The 16,949-nt window shown below is 43.9% G+C and overlaps 2 protein-coding genes across 7 annotated transcripts in view; one reads left to right on the forward strand and one right to left on the reverse strand.

Annotated features, from left to right (window-relative positions):
* Nucleotides 1-1,832, reverse strand: part of atxn2l (ataxin 2-like) — an 18,594-nt gene extending 16,762 nt beyond the window's left edge. The window contains 2 exon segments of the mRNA XM_042083767.1: nucleotides 1,102-1,310; nucleotides 1,677-1,832. Coding sequence (XP_041939701.1) covers nucleotides 1,102-1,223 — 122 coding nt within the window. The 5' untranslated portion in view covers nucleotides 1,224-1,310; nucleotides 1,677-1,832.
* On the forward strand, nucleotides 554-16,914 carry mto1 (mitochondrial tRNA translation optimization 1). 6 transcript variants are annotated; one of them, XM_042083776.1, is made up of 13 exons: nucleotides 554-618; nucleotides 2,569-2,767; nucleotides 4,796-4,995; nucleotides 7,699-7,816; nucleotides 8,617-8,915; nucleotides 9,526-9,638; nucleotides 12,109-12,299; nucleotides 13,420-13,550; nucleotides 13,783-13,987; nucleotides 14,373-14,544; nucleotides 15,139-15,248; nucleotides 15,649-15,806; nucleotides 16,634-16,914. In XM_042083776.1, the coding sequence occupies exons 2-13, from the start codon at nucleotides 2,578-2,580 to the stop codon at nucleotides 16,784-16,786; spliced, it is 2,040 nt and encodes a 679-aa protein (XP_041939710.1). In that variant the 5' UTR covers nucleotides 554-618; nucleotides 2,569-2,577; the 3' UTR covers nucleotides 16,787-16,914. The 6 variants fall into 6 exon arrangements, with proteins under 6 accessions (XP_041939710.1, XP_041939704.1, XP_041939706.1 ...); XM_042083770.1 differs by lacking the exon at nucleotides 554-618 and adding an exon at nucleotides 2,081-2,127; XM_042083772.1 differs by lacking the exon at nucleotides 554-618 and adding an exon at nucleotides 2,087-2,281.
* Nucleotides 16,915-16,949: the final 35 nt, after the last annotated feature.

The raw sequence follows: 16,949 nt of genomic DNA on the forward strand, positions 1-16,949 counted from the left end.
AAGAAAGACAGAGGAGATGGCAACCCGCTGAGGTCATTTACTCAAGCAGATCAATAATGGCAGGTCAACAGCCATGGCAATAGTAATCCTGCAGTCAAGTCTAATTACAAACGATTTGACCAGACTAACAAACACTACAGCTATACAACCTAGCGATAGCAACCTAAGCATAACACCCAGACCTCCCTTGGATTCAATAGCACTGTATTGTCAACTGCTTCACAATGTGGCAACATTTTATGAGGTAAACGTGGTTTCGCTTTACCTAAGAGCTTCCGTCTTATAGACGGCATTTCGGGCAGTAGAAGGCTAAGTTACACAGCAGATCATGCTAACTACCATGCCTGTGACAAGTGTACGAGACAGCTCGGAAAGCGTTAGGTAGCAGTTGTCTCTTATTAATGGACAGTTGTCGCATGTCATGTGCGAAGTGCTTTGATCCATGTTGAAGAACTTGATTTCAGCTAGTATAAACAACGTTAGCATTGCTAGCTTGAAAGCTAACATTTGTTGTCTATCAACACATTACAGTACAAAGGCTCATTGAGTCATGTGAACGGTGCCTTGTTCTTCAGCAAAAAAACAGAAGCGCAAGACCGCATACGAAAACAGCTACAGGTAATCTATATACAGTTAAACTTCTGAACCTACCTCATCGACATAAACAAAGTCATGGATGATTGCCACACTAACGTTAATTTCCAGGCTTTGTTGACGAAATATCATAGGTGATGGCTAGCAAGGTTGCTTGCTAGCTGGCCCAGAAAAACACTCATTTGTAGTCAACGCCCTCCTCTAGAGGAAGTAGAATGGCTACTCACACTGTCAATCAAACACTGCCTTGTACAGATTCGTCCAAAGTCGTAATATGGGTATTGCAAAAAAAGTTTGTTGATTTGCCGCAGTTCACCTTGATCCTGACTGCATGCGTCTGATTGGCTGGACCTCCCAGTCAATCTAAACCGCAACGTTTTATTTGCTAATCGAGTAAATCCTCTTAAAAATAACGCCTACTCCACATCGGAGGTTTTGACCGGTAGGCCTCACCGGCCAAGCAATATCCCCGCCCTTTCCTAGAGATTCACAGCCGAACCAGCTTACCTCCCGACCGTTGTTCTGTTGCTAGTGTTGATCCCACTTGCTGCGGAAGACATAGTACTCGACCCAGAGGTCCCATTTGATGTTTTTCGCCCACTTGAGCTGGGCTGCTGTGGCTTCAACATGGCCAAGTTGAATAACGTTATCTCCAAAAGCCAAGTCAGAGACCCGAATTCTTCCAGCCGAGGGTTGCTTGCCGACACACTTGACAACTGTACAAACGAAAACCATAACCGACTTAGCATAGGCCCTTAACCACATAGGTAGCTAGCAATTTAGCCATCAATAATCCGAACAGTGATCATAGATGAACATCTAGACTTTTTTAGATAAGAACGCTCACAAATACTCACAAATGTAATTACTGTCGGCTAGACACTTGAAAGCGTGTTAACGAGCTAGTGGGACACCTTGTTGCGTAGGGCAACTAACGTTAGCAAAAATGCTAACTAGCTAACATTAGCCAAGTAGCCTACTAGCATAGCATGTTTTAATATTAGCAAGGTTTCTATCTCACAATTGGCCCCTTAGTAATTTTTTATTGACCCAAAGCGTCTTAAAAGTCGTTCAGTACTTACTGCGTTTATGTCAGTGGCAAATAATACTAAGTTATTATCTTCTGGTTTTGGGTTAAAACCCCGCGGTCGGTCACACCACCTCCTCGGTAGGCTTCGCTCGATCCGCGCGGGATTGAGAGTACAAGCGGGTCCTATGGATGGGGAAGAGGGGGCGTTCACAGGACGCTTGCGCTACCTAAAGGTTGGACATAAAAGCGCATCTGCTTTTTAACAAATGTATGACAACAACCAGTTTACTTAAAAAAATAGCTGACTGTGTGTCTTTGCAATGAGCTGACAATATCTACGCGCAGTATGACATGTTAACTTAAAATGATAAAGCGTTTGAAAATTCAGTAGAAACATTCCTCTCCTGCCAATTACCCGTATTTTACATATGCGCGCATATTCTAGATATTACAGGGGAAATAATGTCGGAGCAATGGCTGCTCCCTGTGCTCATGTCCGTTTTGTAAGTTAAATGGCTCTTAGTCTGAAATGGGAGAACTCATGCTAGCGTTAGATCTGTATTCAGCATAATTTACATGAGCTAAGGCCACAATTTCGGCTGATTCAAACACTGGGATAGTGAAAAGAGACTTGTAAGGTACACCGACTTTAAATGCGTACGTTACTCTGTTGTGAAATCTAAGTGACGTTTAAGTAACATTAGCCACAGCTATGTTAGCCGAGAAATGAGCATTGGGAAACTTCTGTCATAGACAGGTTACCTTGACAGAATGGTGGTCGTTAGCTTTCCTAACCTTTAGTTGACAATGTTTGCCATGTACATGTAAAAAAGCAACATTCACTCATGAAGTAAAGTATTCGTGTAATTCTGTGTATAATATAATGGTTGATGATGGAACATGGATAGGTTGTGAATGACGCTTTGAATTGGTCATTTTGTCAGGTGTTGTCCATGTTAGCACGGAGACTCATTCGGCCCCATATTATACCATACCGCTATTCACGAGCTTCCAGTGGCCTCACGCGACACCAATACGATGTCATCGTGGTGGGAGGCGGCCACGCGGGCACGGAAGCGGCGGCCGCAGCAGCTCGAGTGGGGGCAGAAACTTTGCTCATCACGCAGAAGATTCAAACCATCGGTGAGTGATTAATGCTACCGCTGTGCGTGGGCCCCATATTTGAATTACGCAAACTTATTACGCACATGCACATACTAATATAAAGTCAGCTGTTTTACAACAAGTTCCTCTAACACTCTCATACTCTCTAGTCTAAGAGTCAAATTACACTACAGTTAACGTTATTCATCACTGAGCTGCAAGCCTGAGTCCAGAGGTGGAAAAAGTATGAAAATATTGTACTCAAGTAAAAGTACCAATACTTTGATTAAATATTACTCAAGTACAAGTTAAAATACCAATCTGAAACTGTACTCAAGTAAAAGTAAAAAGTAGTTAATTTAAAATGTACTTTAAGTAAAAGTTACTTAGTTACTGTTTTTTTTTTTTGGGGGGGGGGGGGGGGGGGGTACCAGAACAACCAGTTTTACCAGAGACTTTCTAATGAGGAGATATAGCACTCAAAAAATCCTCCATAGTAATGCATGGGGTTAGTTTGTAACGTGTCTACACATATCACAACCCTTCCACGGCAAAACGTCGACATGTGAATACATTGAGCCAATCATGTGGTGTGTTGTAAAATACATTGAGCCAATCATGTGGTGTGCTGTGAAGACATCGTGCCAATCATCTGTTGTGATCTTGCCGCTGGAGCAAGATTGGTGTCGTGAAGCCTTACGCACACGCATTTCTGCTGAAATAGATGCACGATAAGTGCCCAAAAAGCGTTGCAATATGGCCTGCCGAGTGGAGGGACTTGCCTAAAAGGACTTTGGTCCTAGCTCGAGTTGCTGCAGCCAGCAGCTAAGGCAGCAATGTTCATGCTCCCAGTGTGTAGCGCTGTAGCTGGAGCAACTCGAGCTAGGTAAAACCGATTGTTTCAGTTTTGTTCATACCGACAGTACTCCGTGACGTTGAGAAATGGAGATCTATATGAAAAAATGTGAAAGAGTTCTCCTTTAAGTTTGAGCAGTAGTTGATTTTCAAAGTTAGTTGCACTCATCCTTGATCGCTTTGCAGTGAACAGTAATCCAGCACAACTGAAATGCCTCTCACAGGCAGCTGAGGCAGGCAGGCCAATGTTGAGTTGCAGAGAGTTTTTTTTAGATTTGGAAACGAGCAGAAGGTTCAGCACATTAAAGGGCGTCAGACTGGGGAAAGTGGGAAATATAGGGCCCCAATGGAGGAGAGGGCCCTTGAAAAGTGGAATACGGGGGGCACAACATTTTCACCAGGCATTAGCAATAACTTAGGTAATCCACACATAAAAAATCCAAACAACTCCATAAGTAGAGTCATGTGTAATGAAGTGGAATAACACAGGGAAAAAGTATTGAACACGCTAAGAAAAAGCACTAAGGCAAGGAAAGGGAAGGAACGAGCTGGAATCTGTAAGTAGTTAGAGAGTAGTTATCCTTTCTATCTGTGCAAATTAATATAAGCTTGGTTAGTAGCCTACATATTAATGGGCTATAAAAAGGTTTTTCATTACCAAGGTGTCACACAAGAAACATTTCATGATGGATAAAAGCAAAAAGCTCTCCCAAGACCTTTGCAACCTTATTGTTGCAAAACATGTCAATGAAACTGGTTACAGATGCATTTCAAAACTTCAGAATCTTCTAGTAAGCAGCATGGGAGCCATTATCTGCAAGTGGTCCAGCTCCATCTCCATCACTTTCAGAAAGACTGCATGGCGCCAGCTTGATTCATGTCCTGTTGTAGGGCGCGTTTTTTTTTCTCTCCCTTTCTGTTTTCGTTAGTCTTAACTTTTTTTTTTTACTCAAGTAACGGATGGGATTTTTGATGTAGCGAAGTACAATACTTCACTCAAAATGTAATCAAGTAAAATTTAAAATACCAATTTTATAAAATACAAAATACACAGAAAAACTACTCAATACAGTAACGTGAGTAAATGTATTTTGCTACTTTCCACCTCTGCCTGAGTCCTACATTTCCCTCCGGATAAATAAAGTATCTCTATCTATCTATCTATCTATCTATCTAATCCTCTATCCATCCATCCCCCCCTTTCTCCCACAGGTGCACTGTCCTGCAACCCTTCCCTGGGCGGGGTAGGAAAGGGGCAGTTGGTGCGAGAGGTGGATGCGTTGGACGGCCTGATGGGTCGTGCAGGAGACTGGGCTGGGGTGCACTTCTCAATCCTGAACCGCAGCAAAGGGCCTGCCGTGTGGGGGCCCCGGGCCCAGCTGGACCGCGGACGGTACCGGGAGTTCATCCAGGTACCCAAGACACCGCAGCATTTAGGCTACATCCAGACTATTCCGTTTTTGTTTTAAACATCATCATCATCATCATCATAATTTCGTTTTAAATACTTTCTCCGTCCACAAAGCATGTCCAGGAATTCATCCAGGTGCCCAAGATTTCGCTGGCTTCATATCAGTACATATGTACCGTGTAGATGATATGTGTAGGCCCACATTTGTTAGGCTATTTTTCACAAGCTTGTTTAACCATTTCAAATGACTCATGTGAAAGCTCCAGGTTTGATTGCTTGTATTCTTGTACATTTTTATTATTATTTTCAATGACTCATCCTCCAAAATAATACCCAATCACAAAGAGATTCACTGTGAGAAAAGTGACAGCAGATCTGTTGTGGCACAAGTGAAATTTCAGACTCCGGATTAGGGCTGTTTAGTAAAGCGAACACTATGAACACTTATGCAGTACCCTCCAGAATTATTGGCACCCTTGGCAAAATAATATTTTTTCCAATTTATTGTAATCTCACAATGAAAAAAATAGGAAAAATCCAACCTTGGAGAGAAGCAAATTTATTTTGAGAAAAAATAAAATTTCATAAAGAAATAAATATTTTTAACAAAAACACATTGTTCACAATTATGGGCACCCCTAGAAAATCATATATACAAAATGTAACAGACACATTTTCCTATCTAATTTCAACTTCTTTAAGTTAATCAGAGTGTGAATTTTCAAAAGTAGTTCATGACTTTCTTCCTCACTAAGGTATGAAAATTAAATGACACAGAGGCTAAATCTCCAAGTCATGTTTCAACATAGGAAAGACAAAGAATTCACTAAATTTAAATAAAAAGAATGTGTGTTGACATTTGTAAGTCAGAAAATGGCTATAAAAACTAGGTACTTTGTTGAAAATGCCTATATTTACAATACTTAAACAGTTCCAGTCAACTGGACATGTGTCAAACATGCTTGGACAAAGACCCATGGTTATCTTACCTCCACACACAATATGGAGGATGGTAAGATAGGCAAAAAAAAAAAAAAAAGATATCATCTTGGGGTCACCAAGTCCCCCCAAAAAAATCTTCAAAAGTGACCTCACTGCTATTATTAGATTATTTGGAGGACATGCCAGGTAAAAGCTTTTCCAGTCATTTAATTACAAATGTAAATGGGAGGATTTACTGAATGGTACAGTGACTTTGTCTGGAATTGTGATCTAGTGTCAGATTAAATGAAAATTGCGCTTTTTGGCAAGAAACACTTTAGGTGGGTTTAGCATACATAGAAGAATGACTATACTAGGGTGACCAGACGTCCCGAAAAATTCGGGACTGTCCCGATATCCAAGCAGTTGTCCCGAATCCAGAATCCTGCCCTAATTGTCCCGAAAATTATACTCAGTCAGAATACTGAGTAGTTATTTTCTGATAAACATTAAAAACTGTCCGTAGAGAGGTTGAGTCGACTGCATGCAGCCACCGACAGCAGCTAAGTGTCTGGATGCAGCCCGGCTACTTTGTTTCTTTTTGACGTTCTATAATTAGGCGTGAATATGCACTGATTTCGCGAAGCCGAGGACATTGAATGTGCAGGAAGCGCAGCAGGCAGAGCCAGCGTGTGTGCAAAAAAAAATACGTCGGCAGTTCGGCCTAATGTCCATGTCGTTTTAACATAATCTACTTAATCTAACAATTATTTTGTATTCTTACTTAATGACCCATAATTTTGGCAAGGCTTGTTATTAGCGTTAGGCTATTATCCTTATTCTGAAAGGTCTGATTTGCACTGTTACGCAGTTTTTTTTTTTTTTTTTTTTTCCCCACAATGACATTTTGAGTTCATGATTTCTCTGTTGTATTTTGAGGCAGACTTGATGTTTGAATAAAAAATGTGTTTTGGTACAGGTTTGAAAATTCGCTGTAAGCCTACCAACCCCCCCCCCTCGCGAAAAACAAAAGCGTCCCGAATTTCAGCCAATCTCATCTGGTCACCCTAGACTATACTGAAAAGAACCCCATGACTAATGAGAATTATGGTGGAGGGGCTGTGGTATTGTGGGGCTGTTTTTATTTCCAAAGGCCTTGGTAACCTTATTGAGGTGCATGGTGTCATGAACTTAAATATTTTCAAAGAAAATCTGTCAATCTCTGTCAAGACACTAAAAATGGGTCATGATTGGATCATTCATCATGTCTATGAACCAAAGCAAACGTCCAGATCAAAACTAAAATGGTTTACTGAACATAAAATCAAGCTTCGGCCATTGCCATCTCAGTCTCCTGATAGACTGAGATGGCAACTCCATAGAAAAATAGTGGGGTGAGTCAAAGAGGAGAATGCACATGTGTGGACCTAGGAATCTGGACGATCTGGGGAGATTTTGTGAAGACAAATGGTCTTTAAAATCCCTTGCCCCTATATACACCTAAAAACAGCTATTGGATGTGGATGTGTCAGTCTATATCATAATGCTACTTTACTGATAATGCAAGGACACTATTTTGGTATTTTTGTGTCAATTTTATACATGGCAGCGGTGGAAAGTGCATATTGTTTTAATTACACACACACACAACACTTGACTATGGCAGCCTCACTCCCTGCATGCCCTGTCTGTGTTGTCCACACACACACACACACACACACACACACACACACACACACACACACTAATGCCCTGTCTGTGTTGTCCTTGTGGCCTCCTTCAGGCGGAGCTGTTGTCCACCCCCCGACTGACCGTAGTGGAGGGCTCTGTGGACGAGCTGCTGGTGTCTGAGCTGGACGCAAACAAGCCAGGCAAACATAAAGTGACTGGAGTGCGCATGGGTGAGACACACACACACACACACACTGGAGACCAGACACATACACTTACACATACACACACACATTCTGTAGACCACACACACATACACACACACACTCTGGAGACCACACACACACACATACACACACACACTCTGGAGACCACACACACACACACACACACACACACACTCTGGAGACCACACACATACACATATATACACACACACACACATACACACATACACTCTGGAAGCCACACACACACACATGCTTTGGAGAACACTTTAAGGAGGGGCACAGAGACAAACACCAGGTGACTGTGTGTGTTCTCAACATCCATACCATACACACACACACACACACACACACACACACACACACACACACTGGAGACCAGACACATACACTTACACACACACATACACACACACATTCTGTAGACCACACACACATACACACACACACACTCTGGAGACCACACACACACACACACACACACACTCTGGAGACCACACACATACACATATATACACACACACACACATACACACATACACTCTGGAAACCACACACACACATGCTTTGGAGAACACTTTAAGGAGGGGCACAGAGACAAACACCAGGTGACTGTGTGTGTTCTCAACATCCATACCATACACACACACACACACACACACACACACACACACACACTCTCTCTCCCTCTCCTAGCGGACACAGATATGCCCGTCCAGTGCAGCTCCATGGATACTTTATTCTCTCTCTCTCTCTCTCTCTCTCTCTCTCTCTGTCTCTCTCTGTCTGTCTCTCCCATCTAGCGGGCGTGGATGAGCCCGTCCAGTGCAGCTCCGTGGTACTGACCACTGGCACCTTCCTGTCCGGCTCGCTCTTCATGGGCCAGACCACTTCCCCCGGGGGGAGGATGGGGGACCCCCCGTCCTGCGCTGGTCTGTCCCACACGCTGAGGGAGGTGCTCGGGCTCACCGTTGGGCGCCTACGCACCGGCACACCCCCCCGGATCGTCAAGGAGACGGTGGACCTGTCCCTCGCCACCGTCCAGCCTCCGGACGAGCAGCCTACGCCCTTCAGCTACGCCAACACACGCACCCACTGCCCGGTAAGAGTATAAGCATATAAGTATATATACTCCCGTGATTGATCCCGTGAGGGAAATTTGGTCTCTGCATTTATCCCAATCCGTGAATTAGTGAAACACACTCAGCACACAGTGAACACACAGTGAGGTGAAGCACACACTAATCCCGGCGCAGTGAGCTGCCTGCATCAACAGCGGCGCTCGGGGAGCAGTGAGGGGTTAGGTGCCTTGCTCAAGGGCACTTCAGCCGTGCCTACTGGTCGGGGTTCGAACCGGCAACCCTCCGGTTACAAGTTCGAAGCGCAAAACCAGTAGGCCACAGCTGCCCGGTAAGAGTGTGTGTGCTTGTGTATGAAGGTGTGTGGGTGGGTGAGAGAGACGGGCACTGTCTGTGGCACAGCAGGCTACAGCGGCCGTACCATGAGGTCCGAGCACCCACGGGGACCCGGGTTAGAGTCCGACCTGCGGTCATGTCCCGATCCCACCCCATCTCTCTCCCTCCCACTCACTTCCTGTCTGTCTTCACTGTCCTGTCCAAATAAAGGCAAAAGGCCCCAAAAAATAAACTGAGAGAGAGAGAGAGAGAGATCATGATGAGTTTTTTTTCTCTTTTTTTTTGTCTGTGTTTTAGCCTGAGGAGCAGCTGGTCTGCTATCTGACCCACACGACCCCGGGAGTGGAGAAGGTAGTGAGAGAGAGCCTCCACCTCAACTGTCACATTCAGGAAGACACCAAAGGCCCCAGGTACAGGACTCTATACATCTATATACTCTCACATGCACACACACACACACACACACACACACACACACACAAATGCGCACACACACGCAGGCTCCAGGTACAGGACTCTATACATCTATATACTCTCACATGCACACAGACGCGCACACACACACACACACACACACAGATGCGCGCACACAGGCTCCAGGTACAGGACTCTATACATCTATATACTCTCACATGCACACATACACACACACACACAGATGCGCACACACACGCACACACAGGCCCCAGGTACAGGACTCTATACATCTATATACACACACACACACACACACAGACAGGCCCCAGGTACAGGACTCTATACATCTATACACACACACACAGACGCACACACACACAGACGCACACACACAGGCGCACACACACAGGCCCCAGGTACAGGACTCTATACATCTATACACACACACACAGACGCACACACACACAGACGCACACACACAGGCCCCAGGTAGAGGACTCTATACATCTATACACACACACACACACGCACACACACACAGACGCACACACACAGGCCCCAGGTACAGGACTCTAATAATAATAATAAGCTTTATTTGTATAGCACCTTTCATACACAGAATGCAGCTCAAAGTGCTTTACATTTGAAGCATGTAACACAATAATAGTTAGTCAGTCATTATCAATCACTTTTCTTTGCTGTTTATGATCTACTCAGCAACATATCAAAAATATAGAAAATGACGTCATAAGACTGGCAGCCTTAACCCTCTTACCCCCCACAAGCACGCCATATGGCAACTGTGGCAAGGAAAAACTCCCATATTCCAGGAAACCTTGAGCAGAACCTGACTTAATAGGGGGAGCCCATCTGCTTCTGGCTGGCTGCGCCCTCCAATAGTAGCAGATGTAGAATAATCTGAAAATGTAGTCTACAGGATAAGATGAGTTAACTAAAAGCTTTCCTGTACAGGTATGTTTTCAGATCTTTTTTAAAAATATTTACTGAACTCGCCTGCTTGATGTACAGAGGCAGGGTGTTCCATAGTTTGGGGGCATAATGGATAAACGCAGCTTCTCCACTTTGTTTGTGGAGCACTTTGGGTACGATTAAAAGATTAGAATTGGATGATCTAAGTTTCCTTTGTGGTTGATAAGATATTAAAAGCTCAGAGATGTATGAAGGTGCTATGCCATTCAGAGCTTTGTAAGTAATTAACATAACCTTAAAATCAATTCTATAGGAAATAGGGAGCCAGTGCAGTTCAGCCAACACAGGGGTGATGTGTTCTCTCTTCTTAGTCTTAGTTAAAAGTCTAGCCGCAGAGTTCTGTATGAGTGCCAATTTCTTTAGATGTTTTTTGGGAAGACCAGTGAAAAGTGCATTGCAGTAGTCTAACCTGCTAGTGATAAAGGCGTGAATTAGTTTTTCTGCATCTTGTTGAGTTAAAAAGGGCCGCACTTTGGCAATGTTTCTCAAGTGGAAATAGGCTGTCTGAGTAACTTTACTGATATGGGGCTTAAAACTTAACTCTGCATCTAAGATGACACCGAGACTTGTTACTTTTGGTTTGACCTGGTGTGCCAAGTTCCCCAGATTACTAAGAATAATATCTCGCTTAAGTTTTGGTCCAACCAGAAGTACCTCTGTTTTGTCATCATTTAGTTTCAAAAAGTTTTTGCTCATCCACTGATTAATGGAGGTTAGGCATGCAGTGAGGGAGCAAAGGCCATCTGGGTTAGTTGGCTCCACAGAAATATACAATTGGGTATCATCTGCGTAGCTGTGGAAGTTTACATTATGCTGACTTATGACGTTTCCCAATGGAAGCATATATAGAGAAAATAGCAGGGGACCAAGGCAGCTCCCCTGGGCCACACCAAAAGGCAAGTCATGTTTTTCAGATACATGATCTCCTAGACTGATATAAAAATCTCTGCCAGTACATCTACACACGCACAGACACGCACACACACACACACAGACGCGCACACACAGGCCCCAGGTACAGGACACAGGACTCTATACATCTATACACACACACACACACAGACGCACACACACAGGCCCCAGGTACAGGACTCTATACATCTACACACACACATCTACTTGTCCACAGTTAAATTACGTACATTTTCAATAGGGTAGCAAGTGATCACACACACACATACATGCACATAGACATACACACACCTCAACTGTCAAGTTAAGCCTCTACCTCAACTGCCACATTCAGCAAGACGCCACCACACACACACACATACACACACACACACATACACATACGCACACCAACCCCCGTTACAAGCACTAATGTAGAAAATGCCATGAGTCACCCTGATGTTGCTCTGAACACACCACAGCCCATTTGCTCTTGTTCCTCAGCGTTCTGTATGTTCCTCAGCGTTTTGTATGTTCCTCAGCGTTCTAAATGTTCCGTGCACTTCCCTCTCCCATTCTCAGGTACTGCCCATCCATCGAGTCGCGTGTGCTGCGGTTTCCGGGGCGACGGCATCAGGTGTGGCTAGAACCTGAGGGCTTGACCTCCGACCTCCTGTATCCTCAAGGTCTCTCCATGACGATGCCCCCTGACGTCCAGCTTCGTCTCCTCCGAGAGATACCTGCCCTCAGACAGGCAGAGATGCGGACACCAGGTACGCCGAAGCTCCATCCCATACACAGGGCTCGGAATTAGAGTGATACCTTCAAAATAGTTATTTAAAGTATTGTTTACTTTTGGCTGGTGAACCCCCCCCCATCGACCAGCCACAAAAAGCTCATTTCGACCCCTGCTTATCTGTCCAAAGCGCCTATGATCTCTATTGCCCAGATATCCACTACCAGCCGTGGCCTACTGGTTAGCACTTCGGACCTGTAACGGGAGGGTTGCCGGTTCGAACCCCGACCAGTAGGCACGGCTGAAGTGCCCTTGAGCAAGGCACCCAACCCCTCACTGCTCCCCAAGCGCCGCTGTTGATGCATGCAGCTCACTGCGCCGGGATTAGTGTGTGCTTCACCTCACTGTGTGTACACTGTGTGCTGTGTGTGTTTCACTAATTCACGGATTGGGATAAATGCAGAGACCAAATTTCCCTCACGGGATCAAAAGAGTATATATACTTATACTTATACTTATACCATTTGTGGTGCGTTGTTAAATACAATGCTAGTCAATGGAAGAGTGGTGTGTGTCTGCGTTTAAAACAAGCTCTACCCTACAGAACTCCTCATAGCTCTTTTAAAGAGACTACTTCAGCAGTCCTTAGTCTTGTCTCTCAAAAATATTATACCAGTATTTAATTTAGCACATTTTTCGTAGTGATGCTGTTGCATTTTACACCATTTTTGTCCAGTCAACCCATATGGCTGTATTTGATGTGTATTGTTTGGCGTGTTTGTAGGGGATTAAGGCTGCCAGTTTTTCTGGTCGTTGTGTTTCTTAAACATCTGTATATAAATTAATATAATCACGACAATACTAAGGACATACTACGGCTAACCACCTACAGTCCACATCAACAGGGCCTAACATTTGTTAGCAAAGCCTATATACTACTGCAACAACTTGCTGCGTTAGCCTCAAATTGTATTATTATTATTTTCTTCTCTATTATTGTGTTAAATGCTCCAAATGTAAAGCACTTTGAGCTGCATTCTGTGTATGAAAGGTGCTATTCAAATAAAGCTTATTATTATTATTATTATTATTATTATTAAGATGAAGTAGCCAGCTTTTATTTTCTGTTATTTTGTTTGTGTTTGTCCTTCCTGCAGGTTATGGGGTGCAGTATGACTTTGTGTGTCCCACACAGCTCTTTCCCTCGCTGCAGGTGAAGAAGGCTCAGGGGCTCTTCCTCGCTGGCCAGATCAATGGGACCACTGGTTATGAGGAGGCCGCAGCACAGGTACAACACACAGCGCCGTCACTGGTCAGGAGGAGAACTGCACTTACAACAGAGCAGATTTCTAATCCAGCGAGATCATTTACAAATCCTGAAAGTTATGAAACTGACTTTATATGAAGAAGTTATGAATCATTATTTTACTTTATTTGATTTTACATGGACAGTTTCATAGATTGTAGGCCACATCAGTGTATGTGAAACATACGTGTGTGTGTGTGTGTGTGTACTACAGGGCCTGTGGGCGGGTGTGAACGCTGGTCGGTCAGCCCTCTCTCTGCCGCCCCTGTCCCTCTCTCGCACAGAGAGCTACATCGGGGTTTTGATTGACGACCTGGTCAGTCGTGGCGTAACAGAACCGTACCGTATGTTCACCAGCCGGGCCGAGTTCAGAACCTCCCTGAGGCCCGATAACGCAGACCTCAGACTAACACCCAAAGGTACTGTAAAGGGAACACGTGTACATTTTCTAAATAAACAAACGAATATCCCTCTGGACATGAACTTCTTTATTATGACTTCACAAACAAATTTATAAACATGCTAACAAGGTGCTAAAGTATACTATCATTACTACTTCTGTGAAATGACTTACCGGTAACTTTCATAACACTCTGCTTTTTAAGAGTTGAGGTCATTGTTCTTTATATTAAAGTCCCCCTAGTGATGTAAATTATTGCAACAACATTTTTTAATTATGGAGTTTTCATTTGGTCTTCCCTACATTAGTAAATGCCCTGAGGTAGATGACCTACTGATCTACTTCTGCTGTGCACTGACCCTATTGTGTGTGTGTGTGTGTGTGTGTGTATGTGTGTGTGTCAGGTTTTGAGGAGGCAGGCTGCGTATCGGCCGAGAGGTACGCGGAGGCGCTACGGGTTCGCAAGGGGCTGGACGAGGGCCTTGCCGCGCTGCGGTCCGTCTGCATGTCCTCCACCCGCTGGAGAGACACACTGGCCCTCACCTGCATCAGCAAGACCAAGAGCGTGACCTTGAGGTGAGCGTGACCTTGAGGTGAGGGCACCAGAGCTGAAGGTCCTACAGCACAAACCATCTCTGCTAGGGGCTGCTGTTGCGCAACTAGGCTACACTACAGCGCCTAGTACCACATTTGGGTCCAAGTGCCCACGCGTAGCCGGGGTGGACCTGGCTCTTCACCATCTCTCTCTTCCACTCACCTCCTGTTGGTCTCTTCACGGTCCTGTCTGAATAAAGGCAGAAAAAAAAGGCCCAAGAAAAGCCATCTCTGCTGCTTTGGTTGAATGAAACAACAGACCTGGCCTGTGGGGCCGCTAATGCTCTGACTTAAGCCTTCTAGAGACCCTTTCAATCTTTTCCTAGAGGGTTTCCAGTTGAGATGTTCAAAACCAATGCTTGAAACCTTGAAATGAAAATGGATCGGACTTGAGTGTAATGTTCTGCAAAATGTCGACTTTAAAACGTTTTAGTTAACATTAGCTCAATGTTGTTTTCTGTGCCACCAGAAAATGCCTTGTTTTTTTGCAGTTGAAGGGTCTATACAATAAACTGTAATGTTGAAAGTTCAGTTCATGTTACAGGCAGAGCTTTATTTGTGTTTATTTGTTTTCAGTGCCGAGGATATATTGCAGTATGAAGATATTTCCTTTGAGATGTTGGCATCTGCCATCCCTGATGTCTTTTCTCCATATTTGGAGTTTGCACAAAGACTGAAGATTGAAGGTATGTAGAGGATATTTCTTTTTTTCTTTCTAGAATCATGCCCACATACAGTAAACATGCACTACAAAAACTGCTAACCAAGTGTTCTTAATCTTATATTAAGATCAAACATCTGGTGATGTTGGTATTAAAGAAACTTCCCTTGCGCTTTCTCAGTAAGATCAGAGTGTTTGAGTTAATTTAATGGGCAGCCTGTCTTATTATGATAAGACAGGCTTGTCTTATCAAGACACATTTGCTTAACTTACTGGCAGCCAGATTTGCTTATTTTAAGTACAACTATGCTTGGATTTGTAATAATTGGAAGGACATTTCTTTTATGACTGTTGTTAATCTAGTACATAGATATCAGTATGTTTGCCTTGCCATCTTGTGCGATAACTAACCCCTGTGTGTGTAGTCCTCTACCACTCCCACTGTGAGAGACAGAAGAGAGAGATGGAGAGAATCCTGGAGGAAGAGAGTCTGCGGCTGCCTCAGGACATTGACTACCTCTCCCTGCCGACCTCTCTCTCCCAGGAGGTTCGGGAGATACTGGACAGGGTTCGACCGGACACAGTAAGCTATACACACACACACACACACACACACACAAGTGTATATTGTGTGGGGGGTAATTCCATTACTGATGTTTAGAATAACAATAATCGATAACCCTTGCTGATATATTTTTATTTGTCGCTTTAAGTTATTGTTGTTAATTATACCCTGTAGTGGCAGGGAAACAACAATATTAAGTAAATAACGGAAGTTTTTCAGACCTTCAGAGCACTATATTTTACTGTGCCAGTCTGTGCATTACAACATTTAGTTAGTGTAGAACTGATGCATCAGCCACTGCACATTTATTGCTGGTTGACCAATACCAATGTTTAGGGGCAGCCGTGGCCTGCTGGTTAGCGCTTCGGACTTGTAACCGGAGGGTTGCCGGCTTGAACCCCAACCAGTAGGCACGGCTGAAGTGCCCTTGAGCAAGGCACCTAACCCCTCACTGCAGCTCACTGCGCCGGGATTAGTGTGTGCTTCACCTCACTGTGTGTTCACTGTGTGCTGAGTGTGTTTCACTAATTCACGGATTGGGATAAATTCAGAGACCCCTCTGGGATCCCTCACGGGATCAAAAGAGTATATATACTTATACTTACTTAAGCTGATATAGTGGGTCCCAGCAATAAAAGTTCTGCAAAACTGGTCTATTTTCTCGCTGCTGACAGGGCAGTTTATTTGTTGGTTTGTTTGTTTGTTTGTTTGTTTGTTTACTTTCACATTTTCTGCCAATTGCAAATCCATCCATGAAAGAGGATATACCCTCTAGGTTTCAGAATGTTAATGAGAGAGATGGAGAGATTTATAATTTATTGAAATCTAAAATGTTTTCTCCATAGTTGGGGGCAGCGACTCGTTTGCCTGGAATGACCCCAGCTGCCATAGTTCATCTACTGAACTACGTGACAAAAGTGCCACGCAGAGGCAGAACTGCAGCCAGAGGATCAGTGGACTCAGTGGTGCGAAACAAACGCACAGAAAATAAAATATAGGAAACGCAAAACCGAACGACATAGCAGCGCTTCAGTGATGTAAAAGTAAAATATGTAATAAATAAAAATGTAATAAATAAAAATGTATTTCAAATCAATTTATTTAATAAATAAACTTTTTTAACGTGTGACCTATGTGATTTTTCTTATGCCTGCATTCGTC

This window comes from Alosa sapidissima, chromosome 24 (genome assembly GCF_018492685.1).
Source record: "Alosa sapidissima isolate fAloSap1 chromosome 24, fAloSap1.pri, whole genome shotgun sequence".
In the NCBI taxonomy this organism is placed as follows: Eukaryota; Metazoa; Chordata; class Actinopteri; order Clupeiformes; family Clupeidae; genus Alosa; species Alosa sapidissima.

Coding starts and splice junctions, on each gene's coding strand:
- mto1 (XM_042083770.1), top strand. CDS start 2,098: ATGGCTGCTCCCTGTGCTCATGTCCGTTTT. Junction 7,817..8,616: donor AGTGACTGGAGTGCGCATGG/GTGAGACACACA, acceptor TCTCCCATCTAG/CGGGCGTGGATGAGCCCGTC. Junction 15,807..16,633: donor ACAGGGTTCGACCGGACACA/GTAAGCTATACA, acceptor TTTTCTCCATAG/TTGGGGGCAGCGACTCGTTT.